This window comes from Hypomesus nipponensis, chromosome 7 (genome assembly GCF_054491055.1).
Source record: "Hypomesus nipponensis isolate SF chromosome 7, ASM5449105v1, whole genome shotgun sequence".
NCBI classification, from domain to species: Eukaryota; Metazoa; Chordata; class Actinopteri; order Osmeriformes; family Osmeridae; genus Hypomesus; species Hypomesus nipponensis.
In genome coordinates, this window is record NC_140367.1 from 12,502,268 (window position 1) to 12,525,128 (window position 22,861).

General features: G+C 44.3%; 1 protein-coding gene across 3 annotated transcripts in view; it reads right to left on the reverse strand.

Moving 5' to 3' along the window:
• Positions 1-6,993: 6,993 nt before the first annotated feature.
• The window catches only part of apaf1 (apoptotic peptidase activating factor 1), a 36,980-nt gene continuing 21,112 nt past the window's right edge, over positions 6,994-22,861 (reverse strand). For all 3 annotated transcript variants that reach the window (XM_084701110.1, XM_084701111.1, XM_084701109.1), the window contains 3 exons: positions 21,767-21,892; positions 19,891-20,037; positions 6,994-8,740 (listed from right to left, as the gene is read on the reverse strand). In XM_084701110.1, the coding sequence (XP_084557236.1) occupies positions 8,594-8,740; positions 19,891-20,037; positions 21,767-21,892 (420 nt within the window). In that variant the 3' untranslated portion in view covers positions 6,994-8,593. The remainder of the gene's footprint in view (positions 8,741-19,890; positions 20,038-21,766; positions 21,893-22,861) is intronic.

Genomic DNA, 22,861 nt, shown 5'->3' on the forward strand with positions numbered 1-22,861 from the left:
TTTATCCAAAGCGACTTCCAAGAGAGAGCTTTACAAAAGTGCATAGGTCACTGATCATAACAATGAGATAGCCCCAAAACATTGCAGGTAGCCAAAACATGAAGCATACACTGTGAAATAAACTAATAAGTGCCAAAGGGAAGACCCATAAGAGCATGCAGTCAAAAAAGTTACAATTAAACAACATGAACCTCAGCTTCAGGGTACAGGTTGGAATTCTCAATGTTTTTCTCAAAACATTCAGTTGGATATAATTAAAGGGTTTAAGTCAATGTCCTGCTCCTTACTTTCCCTCAATCCCCTGGTGTTTTTGTCTTTATGTGTTCACATAAGTATGTATGTATATATGTTGTGGTAACCAGGGAGCTCACTCAGGCTTTGACCTTGTATGACCAAAGAAAGATTGCATAACCAGGGACAGTTTAACCCAGGTAGGGTTTTTATTTAACAGAACAGAAAAACAAAAACGCAAAAAAACTAAAATACTACCCGTTGGAGAGAAAGGTCCGCTGCCAAGCCTCGTCTCGCGGGGGCTCTAGTCCTGTTTAAAGAGGGAAACAATATGAATCACCTGCCAGCTGTGGCTCCAACTGTGGCTGCTCTTTTCCCCCTTACTCCCTATACTGGCCAGCTTATATGTTTTGGCTCCCCTGATTAGCTCACGAGGTGCAGCTGTGGTCCTCATTAGCCGGCCAGGGAGCGGAAACCTGTGGTACCTGAATCACCTGACCCCGAGTTCCAGGGTTGCCACAATGTATATGGGTGTGTGTGTGTGTTGCCACTCCTAGCCCCAACCTGTACAGTGTGTCTCACAGTGTCCGCACAGGTCTGCCTTGATATGTGTGTGTGTGTTGGCACCTGGGACATCTCTCCCAGCCTTGGCCTGTGTATCTCACAGCGTGTGTGTTATTTGCTCCGAGGTCATGCTGGGTGAGGTATGGCTGGGTGAGGAACGGCTGACTGCAGCATCTGTTCTTCCTGGACCAGAACCATTCGGTTCCCTCCTACCTTCCCTCATTCTACGCTGATCCAACCCAAAAACCTCAAACGACTTGGTGGCTCAAAATGACGTTTTAAAACAGTGATTCATGGTGAAAAAAGTTTAGTAATCGTTACATTGCTTACACCCATCAAGTTCCTGCAAATGATGAATGAACTTGGAGCAAGGGAAGGAGGGTGGGGTTTGGAATGGAACTAGGAACCCAGTCTGGACGAAGGCCCATTCACTCGCCGAAGGGGGGAGCAATAAAGATGGCACACAGCTGAGACCAGCTGACAAGAACAGGAACCAATGTTTGGCCAAGGTCAGGGGGTGGGAGAAATGGAGCGTGTGCAGTGGTACTGAGATCAGACAGGATACCAGGTCCTGCGGGTGGGGGAGTGTCAATGTGATGACACGGTGCTCAGAGTTGGCAGGGACCTTGTGGCAGGGGAGCAGGGGAACAGCACCTGGGTTGTCAGACCTACTGTGGGTGTGTATGTGTCTGTGTGTGTCCAGTGTCCAGGTGCCAGGACTGGGAGGTATCTGAGAACTCAATGCCAGACAAAGACATTTACATTTATGCATTTAGCAGACGCTTTTTATCCAAAGCGACTTCCAAAAGAGAGCTTTACAAAAGTGCATACGTCACTGATCATAACAACGAGATAGCCCCAAACATTGCGGGTAACCAAAACATGAAGCATACATTGTGAAAACTAAATAAGGCCCAAAGGGAAGAACCATAAGAGCATGTAGTTAAACAAGATACAATTAAACAACGTGAACCTCGAAAAGGTGCAAGGGTGTGCCTGCGGAAAAAAGCGAGCAACAAAAATTTATTACACAGCAAGTACAATAGCTTTAAGTCAGTTATAACTAACCAACAAGAGCAACAAGTCTCTCAAGAAGAGTCATTGTGATCCTGGGGGAAACATGAGGTCCAGACAAACATTCCTAAGTGCCGTTGTCCTCCCGGAACAAGTGCGTCTTTAAACTTTTCTTGAAGGTGGGGAGACAGTCAGTGTCTCTGATGGAGGTGGGAAGTTGATTCCACCCTTGGGGGGCCAGACAGGAGAAGCGCTTTTGTTGGGACCGGGCGCTCTTGAGCGGTGGGAACACCAGGCGGTTGTCAGAAGAAGACCGTAGGTGGCGGGTGGGGGTGTAAGGCTGGAGCATAGACCTGATGTAGTCAGGTGCAATCCCGTTCACCGCTCGGAAGGTCAGTACCAGAGTCTTGAAGCCGATACGGGCCGTGATGGGAAGACAAGAACAGACTTACAGCCAGAGAAGTCTTACAGCTCCCCACACAATAACTGAGCATGTTGAACAAGCACACCATACTGAGTATTTCAAAATAAGATGTAGTGTGTGAAAGCTGTGAGTTAATATTTTTTAATATATGTCAAAGCACACACCAGGTCTGTTTCTTAGCACACACACGCTATGTTGCCAAAGGGACGGTGAACTGGGTTATATAACATCTGAAGGAATAGCCTGTCTACTGTCGAGACCTCAGAGAAAACAGGGCAGCTGTCTCACAGTCATCATGCATTAGTAACTGTGTGTGTGTGGCCTGCTTACAGTAAGTGTGTGTGTTGACGTGTTAGTGTGTACAACCTGTGTTATGTGTGTGTATGTGTGTGTGTCAGAATTCACCCATGTCTGCATCCACAATCATGCAAAGCATAACCCTCCAGCTGAAAAATATAAAACGTTGAAAAATTAATGAGCAAGACAGAAATGGGGGGGGGGGAGAAATAAAATAGAATTGGTCTCACTCAGACTAGAGACGGAGAAGCCTGAAGGGCCTGCATGTCTCTGCTTCTCCAGCCCAGTCTTCTCAAAGGCCTCTGGGGAAACGAGTCCCTTTATGCCACAATTGGGGCTTTGCACTAGCACACAGGAGCTGCAGAAGCCTAGAAATGCATCTGACATATTAGCCTTGACCTAAATCCATCATTGTGAGGGCTAACTGGGTTAACTGGACTAGTGGAAAACTGGATTCACAAGTTTAATGCCAACAAAATAAATTACCTGTGGTTTGCCAGCCCTCTGCTCTTAGAAAGTCCCCTTGCTGTCAACAATACTGGGTAAGCAGTGCCTGTTGTTCAGTAAGGACGTTACTAGGCTCTTGGGTAATCTTAATTACCTTGACGAGAGACAATGATTAATTAAAAAGTGGAAAATAACTTGGATAGTTGGTAAGTCAGGGAGACTCTATACCTAGACATGTAAAAGGGTTGCACACACTCTTTCCCCTCTCTTTTCCACACACACACACACACACAAATTCCACAGAGTGCTGCACTCACAAGACCCCTGTCAAACCTTTACCCCCACTAAGAATCTTGAAGAAGCAGGCCCATATTTCAGACCTCGTGACCAATAGTGACTATACTTTGATTTCTCTACATGCAGATACACACAGACACTTTGACACAGCTACTGTTTGGCAGTAAACTCAATGGGATGAGAATGACCATCAAATATATTTGACAGTTCTACAGTCAAACTGACAACATCACTTACATCAAGCATCCACCTGGGCTGCCGTTAACAGCCACATGAGCAGCCTGCTCAGAACAGGTTCTGTGTGCTTGTGTGCAGGATTGTGTATTAGCCATAACCGTTTCTGCACAATTTGTAAATATCAATGCAGCATAAAGGGTTGTGCGTCGGATAGCCTGAAAAGCAGGCTGGTTGGAATCCTGCAAAATGCTACCGTTTGTAGAATCCTGGTGTTTTTGGCATAGCCCACATACTATTTTCATGGCACACTGAACAAAGAGATCGCTAGCACAGGCTTCGTAGTCAACAGGACATGTCAATCTCTCCAGGGGTGAGCTTGGATTCCGTTGTGGCCCCCCTAAATGTAGAGTCTGAAAAATGATAGACATGGTCTTTTGCCTGTTAATGCCGGCAATGCGGTGAAACTATATGACAACAACAATGTTTAATGCAACAGGCCCCTCTAACCGTGCCACTGGCCCCAGCCCGGCCCCCAAGTTGAAACGGTCTGGATCCTCCCCTGTGATCTCTGTTGATATAACCACGCTGTGGCATCCAACTAGTAACACTAAAAGCTTGCTTAATGATACACAAGTGATGAATGAGTGAAGTTACCCCACTGCAGCTGCGGGAAACTCCGGAGCACTGCATCTTCGCTCAGTCACAGAAGCTGTTGCTAGCTGGCATTCACGGTATCCAGCTTTGTTTGTTAAGCAGTTCAACTTGGCTTCATATCTCACTCTTGTATGACTCTCGAGTGTTACAATACTTCTCTTTTTTTCACATACTAAACTGTATGGCAGTATGGGTATTGGAATGGGATCAATAATATATGTCCTCATGCAAAATGGTACCTAGAGGGGCGGAGCCAAGCACACACCAGCAAGTGAATCAAGGAGACGCCATTAAACACCACCATTGGAGTGCTGTTTAAACTGTCGGGCAGGTTTGGACCCACATCATTGCTGCCACATTTCATGCATGTAAAACAAATTCAGATACTCAGTTAGCCACTCAATTGACATGTGATTAATATTTGGTCTTTTAAAGGGGTCATTGATTGAAGAACCGAATTGACCTTGTCACAGTTGAATAACGACAGTTCAGTGGGTAAAATGGACATACAGTGAATCTCAAAGTCCATTGACACCTCTTTCCCACATAGCAAGCACTGTCGGCCCGCTTCCGGCTGAATGTTGGCACAATCGTCTGAAGTCTGGGTCGGCTGAAGTATTGTCTCACTTGGTCGGGCCCACTCTGGCATGGTGTCGTACTGATTACATCACACTGTACCTGGCCCGATTATGGTTCAAATGATGCATTACGTTGTTGATGCAAAGCTTCAGCCTGAGTGTCGGCAGAAGTCTGGGTTGGCAGAAGAAGCCTACGGTCTCATTAAGTTGGGCCGACTCTGGCATGGTGTCGTACTGACTAGGCATCACACTGTACCTGGCCCGATTATGGTTGAACTGATGCGTTACGTTGTTGATGCAAAGAGCATGACTAGCTTCAGCCTGAGTGTTGGCACTATCGGCTGAAGTCCGGGTTGGCTGAAGTAGCCTATACGTTGTCATTAAGTTGGGCTGACTCTGGCATGGTGTCGTACTGATTACATTGCACTGTACCTGGCCCGATTATGGTTTAAGTCATGTGTTACGTTGCAATTGAGCCTGTTGGCACCATCGGCTGAAGTCCATGTAGGTCTGACTTCAGCCGATGGTCTCATTAGGTCTCATTATGGGCGAGTCTGGCATGGTGCAGTCTAGAAGATCCCTGTGCAGTTCTACCCTCAAATACACATTTGTTCGAACCATTTCACCAAGTACAGTTTTGCAAATCTTGGACAATGTAAATAGGCCGTAAGGTGAACCCTGTTATTGTTTCATCCCGCTCCACAGTCTGTCATCTTTAGGTCCTAAAAAGAATGAGTCGTGCTAAGCTACCAAAAAAAAGTTTGTCCCTAAAATTCCAGTCGATTGTCGATGCGTCTATGTTTTATGCAGAACTAGTTGCTTCAGAGTGTAATAGGATTGTGGTGGCACGGTTCGACTTGTGATCGTTCTACACCAATAAGGTAGCTGCTTTTTGTCAACATGGATGGATATGGTTGGCAAATAGAGGATGGGACCTTTCATGTCACCTGGATGACCAGAAAAATTCAGCCCCTGACAATGTTTTGCATGTGATACACTACGGCTGCAAATGTGCCTGTGAGACAGGCATATGTTCCTGTTTTTCGCTAGGACTGTGTTACACAGACTTATGTCGTTGTGATTTGTATTTCCATTCTAAGTTTGGTCTTAAATGTAATTTAGAAGTGGTATTAAAAGGTCTTAAAAAGTCTTAAATTTAACTTGTTTATACCACCCTGATCACGACCGCAAGCTGTATGATGTCGCTAACAGTTATTAGCAATGCTAAAGTATCCTGCCTGTATCTAGCATCGATAGAATGTGTGATTATTTAGTTTATTGGCAATGGGGCTAACGTTATTTCATGTTCCTGTGATTTATTAACATAAATAACCTGTGTTGTCATGTAAATCTACAATTTAGGATGCATCCTCAGCAAGATCACGAGAGCTAAATGAAGCTCAGTTAAATCACGATAGTTTGTTTGCTAAGCTGTAGCCATTACTAACTTTACACACTTAAGTTGATCCTGTTTGCTTCGACAACAGAAGTGGAAACAACTAACGTAATCATTTCAAATGTTATCTAGTCAATCTGTTGAAAACAGTGTTGTGTACACACAATAGATTTATTTGTACGTTTTTATTTCAAGTCTCCACCTTGTTTCAGTGAGTGCTGTTGGTCTCGTGGCGTCTTTGCTCCGCAGTTTCACTCGTTGTAAACCAACCAATCAGCGAGCAGCTCATCTGTTTATTCATGAGCATACCATAAAAGGAGAAAACCTAGCGTTTTTTTCCTGGGACAAATTCACAGGAAGCATCAGCGGGCATAGAACAGCACCCGGGCCATTTTCAGCCCAACAAATGTTACATACCCTATTCAGAGACCTTAAGGAACAGTGTGAAATACCCCCAAAACCCAGTCCCCTTTTAACATAATGACAAAGTGACCACACCATCCCAACCAACCACATTCCCACCCAGTGAGTTTCAGTTGACTGTTGAATTCAATTCTATATCGATTAGGGCTGTGAACTAACTCGAAGTCTGTGACTTTTGGAGCTGAGGGAAGGAGGGAGCTGGAGAGATTAGGACTGGCAGTGTGACACCGGGCTGTCCTCTCCCATCAGCGGGATGCCGGCCAGATGTGTCAGGAGCAGATGGAGCGTGACTGACATCCGTTCAGCGGCCAGCGTTCTCAGAGGAGCCGCCAGCTAAAACCGCCACCACAGAGGTTTTAAAACCACACACCCACAAAAACACAAACCTAAAATCAAGGTTTAGTCATCTTCAATACATTGTGGAAGCTGGTACTGATTGTCCATTACCATTTCTGTATGATACACAGTAAGTATTTGGAAGAAAACAGACATTCCATCATTAAATGATTTTATTAAATTTTTAGAAATTACACACACCATGCACAAAGCACCAAACCATTACACAATATTCACACCCTGGACAAACTCCTGCAATTTAACATTTTGATTGACAGAGAACTCCCTTATTTGATTGATGGTTTGATACTCTATTGACATGAACGAAAATCATCACTAGGAAAGAACTCCTTCTGACATCACAGATTCATCCCAAAAGGACATTGCATTATCCAAAGCAGGTGATGAAGCTATATGTAACGGAACAAAAAAACTTTCAGTCATTCATAATGAATAGTTATTAGTAATTAGGTAATTAGTCATTACCTAAAGGAGGGCAGATGACGGATGAGAGGATGTGTGTGTTTTTAATGTATTAGAATTAGAAAAAGTGCTAGTTCAGCAGGTGTTACTCCCCCCCCCCCCATAAAACATGTAAACATATATTAAAAGAGTGGAATAACCCCAAAAGGTAGTTGGCTCAATTGTGAGGATTGGTATATTAAACTAATTTGGCCCTCAGAAATAACAGAATATTTGTATTGTTTCAGTAATTATCTCAAAAGAGGCCTTATTCAAAGGTTTTGTAAAATATTGCACAAATTAATAGTGTCATTTTTATATTTTTACGAGTTACTGCCACCATATTAATAAAATATTGGAGGTTTCCCTGATGTGAGTCAGAAGTACCTTGCACCAACTGGTCTAAATATTTGCACCCTTTGTAGTCCTCCCTGCCCTTTGTACCCCTAGCGTTGTAGATATGCACCCAATTTCCCTGCCACATTCACATTAAGGCCACCAAAGTCTAAATGTTATGTACAGACCACCACAGGCTAAAGATTGTTCTCTTTAAGATTACAAAAATGACAGAAATTGTACAAAATCCACAATATATGAATCGAGACTCGATTTACACAGCAAAGTGAAGCATTGGGTACTCAGAAGTACAGAAATGATTCAAATTCACATTTACTCACAGTAAATAAATGATAACATAAGAAATCCTTATGAGCTCACTGACAAAATAACAGACAAGTTTTGATTGAAATATTGTTGAAAATCACATGCAATAACATTAACCCCAGTGCAGTAAGAATCAAATGCATTTCAGTAGTGCCAGCATATATACTATGAGCAGTGTCTCATTAGGATCCTAATAACATGACTATTGTAACTCTTTGTAAGGCGTGTAGCATTTGGATCAAGGGCTTTTTCACAGGAAGTGCTTCTGATTGAGGAAACACCCATTCTTATCTGTTCAATTCAGGCATCCAACACAGACCTGACATTTACTGGGAAATACAGTTACTTATCTGTCCTGGATTGTTATTGTCTGGATTGATGCTAACTAAAGCTGTTTCCCTCCATATTGAAAAAAACACCCACCTGGATGTTTCCTCCTGAGTATATGAAAGGATTTTGAATAGCAAGTTCCAATAAGGGCAACAGCACCAGCCCATGTCTTCTCCCCTTTTCATTCAACCAATAGAGGCCCCGTAAAGGCAAAATGGTGGTTGTGGCCAATCACTGTTGATTAAAATGATTTATATTGCTACAGAAAGAGGAAAGTTCAAAGGAAGCCATTTTGCTTCCTCACTCCACCTTTTTCAGAATGTAGAGGATTCCGATGTTGTCAATGGTTACAAAGGTAGAGAAGTCAGGTGACACATGGATCCTCTTCAGATTGGCTCCTGTGGGGTAGAAGGTCTGTAGGGCCTCCCCCTTCTCCACATCCCACCACTGAGAGAGAGAGAGAGAAAGAGAGAGAGAGATAATGACTGATAAAGAACCTCTCTTGTGCTGTAAACAAATAGGTGTTTGGAAAGTGAACCAGTTGTGCAGTTCAGTCCACACACACACTTACACACGCAAACAAATTTCACAAAGTGCCCCTCTCACAAGGCCCTTGTGTCAAACCTTTACCCCCACCGCTAATCTTTAAGAAGCAGGCCCATATTTCAGACCTAGTGACCAATAGTGACTATACTTTGATTTCTCTACATGCAGGTTACAGACACTTTGACACAGCTACTGTTTGGCAGTAAACTCAATGGGATGAGAATGACCATCAAATATATTTGACAGTTCTACAGTCAAACTGACAACAGCACCACATCACTTACATCGTCAATCCACACGCGTACACACACACACACACACACAAGCACACACACACACCGTAGGCTGCTTCGCTAACTGATTCGGTTTAATCTGGGTTTAATGCTGCCATTTCCACTGAAGCTCCTTCACCACGGGTGGATCATCAAAGGCGCATTAAGTCAATCATTTATAGCCTGGCCATGTGTATGTGTGAGTGTTAGCAAAGGTGTATCTTCCTGTGTGTGCAGGAGGTGGCACAGACTGAGGTATACCAGCAGTCAACTACCGAGGACGAGAGGGTTATCTGTAAGGATAAAACGTATTACAGTAACTTCCAGTCAAAATATCAAATCAATGGGTCTACCATTGCAGCCAAGTCTCCATAGCAGGTGATCTCTGTCTTTCTTCTGCTATGCAATGGGTTCTGGATACACAAGACATCCATAGGGGTTTGGGCATTGTTTGTAAACCTGTCAATAGATCTAAGATCTATTGTCAATACAAATACCCCCCCCCCCCCCACACACACACACACACACACAGACACAAACATACTACAGAGCAGAATTAAGCAGAATTAAGAGAGGGAGTGTAAAATCAGTAAAGTGTAATTAGGCCTGGCAGCTTCAGGGTGGAATCTCAGTTACACTTGGGGATCCCTCCTGCTCACTAAACACACACATACACTCCTTATCATTCAAATGCACGTTTGTGTCTCCCACTCTCGAATAGGCTAAATCCTTTTGTACACTGGACACTGGCAAAGTCAAAACATGCCGACAACATGAGCAACACACAGTGGACGACGAGAAGAGAGGAGACTGAAAGAGGGGAAAAAGAAAAAGCAGTTGTCAGAGAGGAGAAAAGGACACCTTGGGTATCGAAGACACTAAAAAACATGGATTGAAAAGTGATGGAGGGAGACAAATAACAGACACACATGCCACAACTCCAACCCCCTGTAAAGAGGATTAGTGTGCCATGAAGTCCAGGGGAGCTGTGGAACGAGGGAATGAGATCAAAAGGGAAGAAACCAATGTGTGGTGGTTTGAGGTATGGATGAATGTTAAATGGAGAGAGGAGTTTAAAGTTGTTTCTGGTCTGGACACACACACGTCAGCAACGCTCTGTATTTAGTTTGTTCAAGATACTTGACATACTTTTGTCATTTTCCATTTAGCATATTAAAGGTATAGCCTGTTTTGGTATACTGTACATTACTTAGCTTATCTAGTTTTGTTTGCTGTTTTGAAGACCTCACAGTTTTTGACACCCATACTGTAAATGATTGCCTCAAAAGGTACCAAAATACGGCTGACCCCTGCTGTTGTAAAGCAGCTATGACCAAAGTCCAAAGTTGTTTAATTAAAAGCCCATATGTATACGCACAGTGTGTTTGTGGAAAGTGAATGTCTGTGTGTATATGTAAGGAAGAAATAGCATTTCAGACAAAGCTCATGGCTCTGCAGTGTACAGTGGGGTGCCCTTGTCTACATGTACCGACACATGCAGAAAAGATGCATGGTCCTGCCTAGGGTTGATGACTCCCAGAGGAACACTGCAGCAGGAGAAATTGTCCTGTGTGTGTGTGTGTGTCCGTATCCACTGTAAAGCAGATGGCTGATGTGCTGGTATGAACACTGTTACTGTAGGAGTGCTTGATTTATTAGCTTGCAAGAGATGCAGACAGAGAAACATTAGTGTGTGTGTGTGTGTGTGTGTGTGTGTGTGTGTGTGTGTGTGTATATTGCATAGGAAAGTGTTGAGTTTGTTTTTCCAAGTTTGAAAGCATTTAGCAGAACCAGCACAGCTTGCTCCCCCTCCTGCCAACTTATCTAAAATTAACTCTAATGATGAGAACAATCCACAAGCGTGGATGCTCACATACCCCAAACACCGGAATCTTCCCAGAAAAGACAGAGAAGGCCCAGGAAAAAGAGCAAGTAGAAAAGATACCAGGATGGATCTCCATCCTTTGTGAAAAGTGAGGAAATGTATAATGGGAAAATAATAATTTGGTGAAAGAGTAGCAAAGTGAAAAAGTATAAAGGATATCACTCTTTAAGTAAAATGAACAAATCTTTTTTAGAGTCATTCGTTTATTCCAACGGGGGGGGGGGGGGGGGGGGGGGGGGGCTATCCGTCCACTGCAAAGACGTATAATATTCTCATGTAGGTTAGAACATGACATGTGCACCAGCAGATACAATTTTAAAATAAATTCCTGCATTACAATAATGTATCATGACAGTTTGTATGATTTGGTCATTTATTATCACACTACCATTTAATTATCAGGGCAAACAATTACACTGCACTAAACTGTAAGTGTAAATGTAAAGTGAAAATAAGAAAACCAGTCAGTATGATGACTTGATGACTTTTCGCCACGAAACTCTTTCCTCTACTAAAAAATTCAATGCAGGTCACGTGAAAAATGATACAAAGACTCGTAGAAAGACCAAGTCGGGAAATGAACGAATTGTTTCTGTTTACTTGGACGAGCCTATGCAACAGTCCCGATGCGCGGCCATGAGAAAAAGAACGAATCACTCTTTGTTTTAAAGCACTCGTTACTCCCGAGTCCTTGTAAGGATTCGTTCAAAATGAACGAATCGTTCACGAACAACATCACTAAAAGTAAGTAAACTGGGTCAGCATCTATAGAAAAAGGGATTGAAACCGTCTGACTGTTCACCTGGCTTGCCACCTGTCTGTCTAGCAGTGTTCCTGGCTGGCTATCTAGCTCTCCTTCAAGGCTGCTGAGTGTGATCTGTCTGTCTGTCTGTCTGTCTGTCTGTCTGTCTGTCTGTCTGTCTGTCTGTCTGCCTCTTTGTCTGTGTCCTTCTGTCTGAGTCTGTCTCTTTGTTTGGTTTGCCGACCAATATGTGTGAGCTATGGTAGCCCTCCACCCTCCTTTCCCTCTTTTGCAACAAGTAGCATTACACAATGTTATCTTTTGGAAAATGTCTTTACAAAACAAGAATGACACATCTCAACTCAAGAGTTTTGAGAATATGACCTAAGTATTGAAAAATAGGTCCTAGCAAATTTGAAAAGAATTGTAATATAGCAAGAGACTACACAGGCCTACTGTGTTCATTAGCTCCTGTAGCTAGTCAAGTTTCAAGACATAAGGGCTAGAGGTAAACTAAAGGCTAGGGGTAGGGGTAAGACAGAGTATTGGGATTCAGCCTGAACATTCTTTTCATAAACCAATTTATGGGGCTATCTAATGGCTAACATCGGCCCCAGCTTGTTTCTAAGGCTCTAAGGTTTTGCAGTAGAACCTGAAATGGTGTCATGAGTCTACATGTCGTGTTACTGTGAAAGCCAAAGAGCTTGTTCAAGCGCATTGTTTGTGTGTACGCATGCATCAGTATAACCTTAATTTGGTCCATATTATAGTACTGCCAGTACTGTACTAAAGGTCTGCCTCTTCAAGTATTGGAGAAATTCAACATTGTTGATCTAAAAGACATCCCTAAACAGTTTAATCCAAAAGTTTGTGTTTTTAAGAGAGAGGGAGAAAGTGCATGAGTAGGGCAATTCACCTAGCCTGGCTCTGCCCTCCTACGTACTTCCGCTCAATTTGGATTTTGCTTCTGTACTAGGTCTGGGAGTTTGACTTTGAAGTCGGTTTTCAGAAACACATTTTGTGTATGTCCAATCAGCGAACAGAGGGAGTGGCTGAGAACGATGACGTTAATGTCGTCGACTAGTTTGAGTAGTTTCAGTTATGGCGGCGGAGAAAGATGCGAGCGAAGCTATTCTGCGGTTGTGGCAACGCTGCCGAATATCCGTAAGTTAAAGCCGGAGCAAGAACATTCCTTGCTGAGTTTTGTTGGTGGCCATGATGTTGTGGCCCTCCTCCTCACGGGGTTTGGGAAAAGTTTGATTTTCCAGCTACGACAGCTAGCTCCGTTACAGTAGTGGTGAAGGAGTTGGCTAAGGCAAACGCTTGCGATTGGTTATGGCGGATCAGAGTGGCTCTGGACAGATCCAATAGTTTTAAACTTCAACACAGGACCCACCTTCAAGGAAGTGAACGCTTGTCAATGGAGCGATCCCAGACCCTCTGTGCAAATGAAATGTACGAGGGTCTGGTTAGGACCAGGCTACAATTCACCCTCCCTATAGATAAAAAGCTCAACCAGAATCCAGGAAAGACGCAAACAGCTGCCTTTCTTTTATCAAACCTCTCACCAACGTGTATGCACACCACGGACCGAAAGAGAGAGGGAAGATAGAAAAGAAAGTAGATAGGCCAGCATAGTATTGAGTAGCTAGTATTTGCGCGTGGCCTTGTGCATGCGCGTCTGTGTGCGTCTCCATTATGACACATGCACAAGTCATGGTTATAGATGTGTTAATGCATGTTTCACAGCGTGTGTGAGAGAGTGTGTGTGTGCGTGTGTGTTTATGTATATCTTAACCCACAGCCGAGCTGAGGGGAAACACTCTGTCTGACACAATGCCTAAATAATTCATCCAAGGCTCTGCTGACTGAAATATTGATGCAGAGACAATTTACGAGTGTCCCTCCTCTTTCCCACCATTTTCTTTCTCCTCTTTCCCTCTTTTTCCCCCTCATCCTGCTCCTTTATCTCTGTTATACTTATTTTGTCTTCTCTTCCATGCTGCAAATACCACTATTTATGTTCCACCCTCTCTTTCACACTCCCCATCCCCATGTCCCTCTCTTTTCCCTTATGGAAAGACTGATACTTGCCATTGTTTGTGTTTGGTGTGGATGCATATTCTACATTGTGTGCATCTCATGTAAATCTCTCTCTTCTGTGCTCATATTCTCATACAACCCCCCACTCCCAAAAGAGTTCTAGAACTTTCCCTTCTCTCACAGACGAGACAATTAACCCCAGTTGAAATGAAAGGAGCAACAAGCCTTGGCAATGAGGGATGGGGATGAATATTTCACAACATAGTTGTGTTTCCGGTGTAAGCATGGAAATAGACAGACGCACAAAGCCAAACTCAAGGCTGAGTGCTCCGATTGGTTCCTATCAAGAAATTCTGAATGCTGGCAAAAGGGAGGAATAAAAATGCATCTGGAGATTACAAGTCGACCTTCAAGTTGCAGAGAGCACACAGGGATCCAGAAATACAGTAGACATTTACAAACTAGCATGAGCAAGCGGATAGAACGTCATTCTCGAACAGCCTTTCCTTTTCCTATTTTTTCTACACAGAAACCTAAACACCGCTCACAGATCAAACACAAACACATGCCCACACATCCAAACTCCTCACAGACACACGTCACAGACCCTGACTTGACAGGTAGGGGGTGCAGGTATTTTTAGCAGGGTAGTTCTCTTTGCTCTCTGCGGGGTGTGGTTCTGCTCCGGAACATCTCGGCAGGGTTTCACATCCGCTGAGGAAGACCTGATCAAATCAAACCTAAACAGTGAGCAAAACTGACAAAGTTGCCAGTTCAGTCTGCTTGCTTTCATGCGATAAGAAGACCGATCTGTTTCAGGTACATCTTATTTTCTAGCAGCCACTAAGAATATTAGAATAATGACTGTATACACCCACAGAAATGAATTACAAGCACCAGTCGATTTGGCAATAGTGAAAGTAAAAGGGTTTTTGCACTTAGTGGATGATTTTTGTATCAAGATACACAGTATGTCTAACAAACTAGTTTGCTAGTAACGAGGCCATGACTGAGTGCCTTAGGTGCCCTAGGTAATGAGTCACTGAGAAAACAAGCACTTATCTCTTATTTAGCTTTGTGGTGGAACCAATCAAACACTAACGTTCCCCTCATTCATTAGCGTTTGCGCCTTTTATCAAGTAATCCCTAGTTTTCCACCCATTATCTCTCCTTCTGCCTGTTTTTCTGTCGAGGGAAAGGTTGCAGTAACCTTGACTCCTCCATGACTCCACCTTTTGCTTTCTACTCTTTTTGAGGAAATGATGAAGAGATGTCATACCTCACTCGCCACCTGGGTCTCGTTAGCACAGTTAATGGCCACAGCCTAGGAGGGGGGGATGAAGGAGAGATACTGCGACAGCGGGGGAAGGGCAGATGATAGACAGAGCGAAGTGAGGGAAAGCCAGCAGGCTACTATGATCTTCACTTGACTGAAATCTAAAAGTCACACAAATCCCCTCAGACAGCCAGGCCTTCGTTACCCAAGTTACCCCCAACGCAAACACATTTGGCTGACTTTATGTTGAGTGGAAAAAGGTAAAAGGTGCGTATGTGGGTGTATGGGATGGGACAAGAGATAGCAGAGTTCGGCTGGGCTATAAAAAAAAAAATGCAAATTACGAGGATCGATTGCGGTTCAGCATCTCATACAAAATGTCAAAGACTGTGTGTGTGTGTCTCATGGGAGAGGAGGAGGAGAACAACGGTGGCGTGAGTGTGCGGAGGTGAGATAAGGGTGTGTGTCACCCTGAACTCCGTCAACCATGGTGCAGAAACACAGCGGCGGGTTGATATGTGTGAAGTCTGCCAACAGCAGGGACGGAGAAAAGCCTTCATCTAAACCTCCAATCCATCCACGACAGCCTTCTGCCTGTGTTTGTGTGTCCATGCATCTCGCCTACATACTATGAGCTGCAGTGAAAGAGTGGAGTGTGTGTTTGAGAGTAGCCTACGGTCCGTGTCTGTCTGTCTTGAGTGTGTGTATGTGTGTCGTGTCTTACATCACCCAGCTTCAATAACAGCCAATCAGGGCTTCACCAAAACAATAGGAATATAATATATATATATATAACCCCCTGGAAGAAATGACATCAGTGCTAGCTTTGATTGACAGCAAGAATAATGAGAGACTGTGAGAGGGACATTCATTAAGGTAAAATAATGATAGTGCTTCACCCCATTCACTCATTGGGAACTCGAAAGAAAATGGGCCCCCATGGACTGGGAAATCTAGCGATTACAATCCAGTATGCAAAAATGATGCATAATGATGTACCAATCGCGTTTTTGCTTCCCACTTTACCGGCATTAAATGGGAGCCAAAAAAAGTAAAAACGGTTGGACCCACCCCTGATTCTACAACTGTCTCCCCGTGAATGGAGAGGGAAAGACTGGGAGACTGTGGAGGTGGGTAAGGGACCAGAGGGAGGATATTAAAGCTAGGTATGAGGACTAGGTGTAAATTATTCTGGGCCACCTGGTGTGTGTTTGTGTGTGTGTGTCTGTAATGTGTGTGAAAGGATGAGCTTTTTCACACCTCCCAACTCTATTTGGTTCATGGCTTCACGACAGGACTGTCTCTCCGGCATCCGACACTTATTTGCACGTGTGTGTGCACGCGTGTGTGTATGCATTGCGGGTGTGGTGCTCACTGGGTTTGAACAGTATGTACTGGATGCATTGTGTGTCATGCGATACTGTGAGTGTAAACTGTAAAGTCTGTGTGTAGGAGAACGAGGCGATGGTGTGTGTGTGTGTCATGTATTGCTCCACCTCGGAGCTCTGTCACAGGTGTGAGACCGAGAAGTGTGTGAGGAATCACCTGGCGGGGAGCAGGACTGATGGGGGTCAGGGTGGGATATTACAACCTCACTCAGAGAGGTGACCCACACCACTTTATCATTAGCCGACAAGACGCACGTACACGCACACAAAGTGGCAAAAGAATAACCAAACAAAAGAGGTGCTGTGTGCCGCAAACATGTTTCCTCTCTCGTCAACTCCCTTGGTTAAAGCCCCTCTGTTGAAAAGGGTGATACAATGCAACACGACATGTCTGTACTCAATAACACATTATCAGCTCAGTATACCGAAATTAACTGTAAAAAAATAAATATATATATTCTGTGTATAAAAAATATATATATTTGAACTGTAAAACAAAATCACTAATTGTCCCAAAATCAATACTGAGTGGATGCTGAATCCCAGTATTTAGGGTGTTGACATGATATTGTCAAGATGACAACATTAGGGGGGTAAGATACAATTGTCTACTATCTCTGCTCTATCATTTGTACATGAAGCATTCAAATATCCCAATTGGAGACACCAGGGCTATGTTTTGATCTCATTTTACAACTGGATTTGACAGTATCTTGCCGACTAATTACTCGTTTTCCACATCCTCACCATTGTAGATGGGAAATAACAAATCTACAAATCGTCAAACCCAACCACACATGCACACACCAGATAGACACACAGTATCTCCCTCTCCCCCCAGCAGGCTGTAGGGTCACTCGCCCTACACAGCAGGGCAGGCTGTTACAATTAAAGACTGACACTGGCCATATGAGCATACCCAGGTGGACTGTGGTGGGCTACTCAGATAAGGGAGAGCAGGGAGAGGGAGACAAAAAGAGAGGGAGCGTTTGGCGCATTATGGAGGTGGTGTGACACCAGGTTGAAGGTAGCCAATAGAAAGAGAGGAGAAGGTCTGCCTGGGGATGTTGAGGAGACGAGGATTAGAGAGATTGACAGGACCAAGCAAAAAAATCTAAAAAAACGATGAAAAGAGGCGGTGAATAGTACAGAGAGACAAGCAAAGAGAAAGAAAGAGATGGCAGCAAGGGAGATATCGCACTTCGAGTGTTGAGATAAAAAGCCGACTTTGGGAATGCTGACACAAATAAGTACCGACAGATATCAGAGTGTGGTGATCCTCGCACACTGCACCAGTCTGTTTATTACATCACATCTTGTTCACTCAGCAAACGTGAGGATGTCTGTGTCTGTCTTGCTGTGGCTCGCTCCACACACGTCCCCCATGTCTACTATCTCTCACACTCACAGCTGCAGCTCCCCAAATCCTTAAATATATGATTAGGATTTTGTCCTCCAACACCAGAGAGGATATGATGAATACAATGCCCGTTGGAAAAGATACAGTGACAATAAGTTCTGTCACCTTTATTTCAGGATTTCATCTTAAATCTCCCAGATGGTTTCCTAAGTTCAGGGCGCAAAAAAGTAATCGAGTGGCGTTGTATTTTATACCAAGTCATTATGGATTACTTAGTAACGCAATGCTTCGTAATTTTATGTATTCTTTCCCCTTTGCATCTTCAACAGTGATGTTCTTTCTTGACTGCAGCTGTCTTTCAGGCTTGTTTGTTTGAGGGGGTTTCAGGCTTCGATTTCATTTCCAGCATGTCAAATGCACGCGTTATTTCACTTGGTCCTCTTCATCGACTCAGCCAGCCAAGAATGTTCCACTTTTGGCCGTGAAAAACCATCCCTGTCTTGTTTGCTGAAGCCCAATGAGTGAGGAGTTACTTGTTCTGATATCTTTTGAGTCTTTTATTGCTTTGTTGGACAGAGACAGTTAGAGATGGACAAGAAATGAATGGGAGAGAGAGAGCGGGGAAGACATGCAGAAATGGCCTGAGCTCAAATCAAACTCGGGCCGCTGCATGTCGGCCTTAGGTACGGGCCCTACCCAGTGAGCTACTAGAGAGCCCCAAGTTAGGCTTTTTGGGGGGAAAAAAAACACACAGACCCCCTTAGATGGTGGATTCTGCAGAACCGCTTATGTGGTTAGGGCAGCGGGACCCCAGCTCGCTTCTCAACGTGATTCCCGCTCCTCGTTGAACCGCTGACGAGTCTCTGAGAGCTCATGGTGGAGCTTCCAGGTAAAAGAGGCCAGCTTCAGAGACGGTCATCTGAGTACGTTTGCTACCATCACATTAGTAGCAATGTTTCCGGACAGCATTCTTTTAACTCGTCGCAGGAAGGCAGTCACCCACTTTCACTAAATATGACCCACCTGCGAGCAGGCAGAATGTAATCTTCTCCCTCCCTCCGTCTTCCTGACCAAATTACCTGTCATTTACTTAGAATAAACACTGTCAGGACAATTACAGTGATTGACAGACTAGCCCCTCATTTCTTGGGACAGGACAATTCATCAATCAAGGCTCATTAAAGGGGATTCGCCCTTTCGACGCATTAGGCATAATAATCAATCACCGCTCCTCTCAGAACTACACGTCTATCAGATCCGGACGCCTCGGGGAAAAGGAGGAATGGGGGAGGAGGGGAAGGGCGGAAGAATGGGGTGATGGAATGATGTATGGAATGTAATCTGTCACTGAATAAGGACAGGTCATTACGAGGTAATACTAGAAATTGTTGATAAGTGCTATATTAGTGTCCATTGAGTTTGCTAATTGGGGCAGCACAGCGCATTAAAGGACCTCACTATAGCCATGATGTGTTAAGGTTCTCTGTTAATGAGATATTATATAATGTTGCCGGGTGTCTGACGTCAACCAAAATGTAGTCATTTTGGGAAGTCAATTTTATTGTTGCCTCGCACAGTACAGTACAATCTCCACACTCTCCAGAGCACGCACACGCGCACACGCACGGGCACACGCACGGGCACGCGCGCACACATACACACACACACACTAATGGGAACAATCCGAGATATAAAGCATCATCGATCAGAAAACCCTGTTCCCTTGTGGATTACATCATCATCCGTGGTTAAGCAGCCAATCAGACGCAGGCTCAGCCCGACCCCTCGGTGACCCTGCCTCTGGTAAAACCAGAGGTAATCAGAGAGGAGAGCAGCTAGCATGCACACACACGCACACTCTGCAATCCAATCACGTCCCACAATGGTCTTATTATTGCATATCATAAACATGCTCACACACACACACACACACACACGCACACACACTGAACTGGTTTATGGATATAATTAAGCAAACCAGAGTTCATATTTGTGAGTTTATGCGTGAGTTTCTCCCGTCATGTTGGTGGCGGGCGGTAGGTGCATGTCAACAAGCATGCGTGTCGACTTGGCCGTCGTCTTTACCTTGACGTAGCCCCCTGTGGACACCAGCACGGCGTCGTCGGGGGAGAAGTGCAGGTCGGTCACCCAGCCTCCGTGGAGAGAGTCCATGGCGTCCTTGTGGACGGCGGAGCAGATCTTCAGCAAGGAGCCGTTGGTCACGTTCCAGAGCTGTGGGGTGACACGAGCAACGGTCAAACCACACAAAGGAAACACGCGACCAACACATAGGTGAGGCCAAAGCGCTTTCCGCTGAGGAGAATTCATCTAAACCGGAAATCCAGTCATATTCGGTGCCTCAATTTGGTGTATTGGTTAAAACCAGTGTGAGGATACGGCTTGATATTATTGATGTATTGTTCTGGTTTAAGTGACTTCAACACATGTACAGCAGCCTGTATACACTTTTCTTCATTGATTCCTTCATTCTGGTAATATGGCAGATGACCATATTTTACCACAGGTGTTTGTAAGTTCGATCCACAGATCGAAATATTTACCTAGAGCAGGTTTGTTTATGAGCTTTGAGTCATTTGTGACCATGTCAGTCTTTGACTACTTAGTGATTTGGAAACATTTGAAGAGGGGATTTTTAAAAATTGATTATAAATGATAAATCAGCAACCCACCATAAACTGTGAGATTTCATATGTTTAGTGCCACTTTAAGCTTACAACCTTTATGCTACTGTAGGCTTTACAGATCCATTTAAAACATGCTATATTTACCGTACGGCTTGCGTAATTCATTGCCAGTGACTCATGTGTGTTGCTATAGAAACAAGAGGGATTCTTTTTTAAATTCAGGTTCATGTTATTTGATCTGGTAATGACAACCCTTTCTGAATAATGCAGTAGTTCAGCCAGGGGACCACCAGGGGGCTAACATCAGGCCATCCTTGACAGTCATAGGCCCATCCACTCACTACTGGAGGCCACTATTACATTGAATGACTAACTTGACAAGAGCCTTCTGTCTAATTATGAAGCATAGGTCAACACGAACGTCTTTGCATTTAGCTGGGGGGGTTTTTGTTTATTTTTTTTATGTTAGATTGATGCGTCATTGTTCTAGCTCAAAGCCTGTGTTGTAAGGCTAACATTTCAGTACATGGCAACCATTCAGCTGACATTGTAATGAAAGGAACACTTAAAAGTATACTTTATACTCTAAAATTCAGAAAAAGCGCGTCAATACCATGTATGGCTTATAATGGGAATGTTATTCTGTAGTTAGACCATGGGACCAATGGGTCTCCTGGATCAGGCAATTTAATGAGAGGCTCTGTGACTCCCTATACAACCATGAGTATATTTTACCACCCACAAGCAAGGTTCACTGACGTACAGAGTGAACAGGGGACCCACTAGGATCTCTTTCTCTCACCTATTATCCGGTTTTCTTTCCGTCATTTTTTTTTATCAGTCTTGTCTTTGCTTGTCAGGTTATTTTACAGCATTTACCGCTTTAAAAAAAAAATCCCCTAATTTCTTTCTCTCTCCTTCCCACATTCTCTTGATGTAATGGAACTGTGTAGATGCCAGAGCCTAGGGGATGCAATCTGCTGCACTGACTCAAACTTCCTCTTCTCCCACCTCCCACTATCACACTCCTCCTCCTCCTTTCCCTCACCCCTCCCCCCCCCCCACCCCATGATCCTGCACACCTGTTCCAAGTGCTCCACCCCTCCCTCTGCTGTCATTACTTCTTCCTTTCATCCAAACTTCTCGCAAACTTTTATTTTTCTCACCCTTTTATTTGAGTTCCCCTTCCCCCTCCCTCGTTCTCTCTCTCGGCACTGCCCCCCCCTCTTTTGCCATTTGCCTCCCTTGACACTTGCACCCCTCCTTCCTCCAGTCTCTTCCTCCTCCCCGTCCCAGTCCCCCCTCTCCGTACCCACCCGTATCTCTCCGTCATCGTCTCCCGTGGCGAGGCGCCGGCAGTCCCAGGAGAACCGGCAGCTGCGGACGCAGTCCTGGTGGCCAGTCAGCAGGTGCATGCAATCCCACGATGCACAGCTCCACACCTGGGGGGGGAGGAGGGGGTGTGAGGTGTTAGAAGATCAACGCTGTCATTAAAGACACAACATTAGAAGGGTTGGAAGAACACGTCGTTTATCCTTCAGATAATTATTTGTTGGACAAGACATGCCATGTTCGTTTTCTTTCTCCCTCGGTGGGGGATTATATCCACTTGGATTCAGTTGAACATCATGACTAAATAGCATTCAGTTTATTTCTCTCTCTCATTCTGTATCTCCCTGCACTTCTCCTTTCTTCCTCCTCTCTTCCGCCTGATTGGAAGAAAATAACATTGAGAATAATAGGAAATGTCATTTGGCAGACGATTGACTAAGTCTGGAGCGGACACAATGTCTCACATTCATCTGAAGTTTGCGAGGGAGGGCGGACGAGAGACGGGGGGGGAAGCGAAGGAGAAAGAGAGGACAAACAGACCAAATAAATGTGGTCCATTATACTGGACAAAGATGCTCAGATTGCGGTTCGGTCTTTGTTTCACTGCTGGCCAGAAATTGTGTGTTTTTGATCAAGATAGAGGAAGACAGAGAGACAGAGAGAGACAGAGAGAGACAGAGAGAGACAGAGAGAGACAGAGAGAGAGAGAGAGAGAGAGAGAGGAAAGAAAGAGAGAGTATGTAGACTGTAAACCATGGCCAAAGGACATCATTACCAGGGTGTCCAAGCCCCAAGCTCAAATCAAAGCATACCGGTCTGGTAAACAAAGAAAATCTGGGTCTAATGAGGATGCTAGCTGCTCATTTACTACACGTGTTTAAATGCACACGCACACACACACACACACACACACACACACACACACACGTCTAATGGACACAGTCTTTGCTAACACAATTCAAATCCAATTTAGCTTTAGTGACCAACTGAATATTCCTGTGTGAAACCAGGGGTGACCGTGGCTGTAGATCAGCAGTCAGTGGTTAAATCCCTTTTCATTCTTGGTATTTGGGGAGATT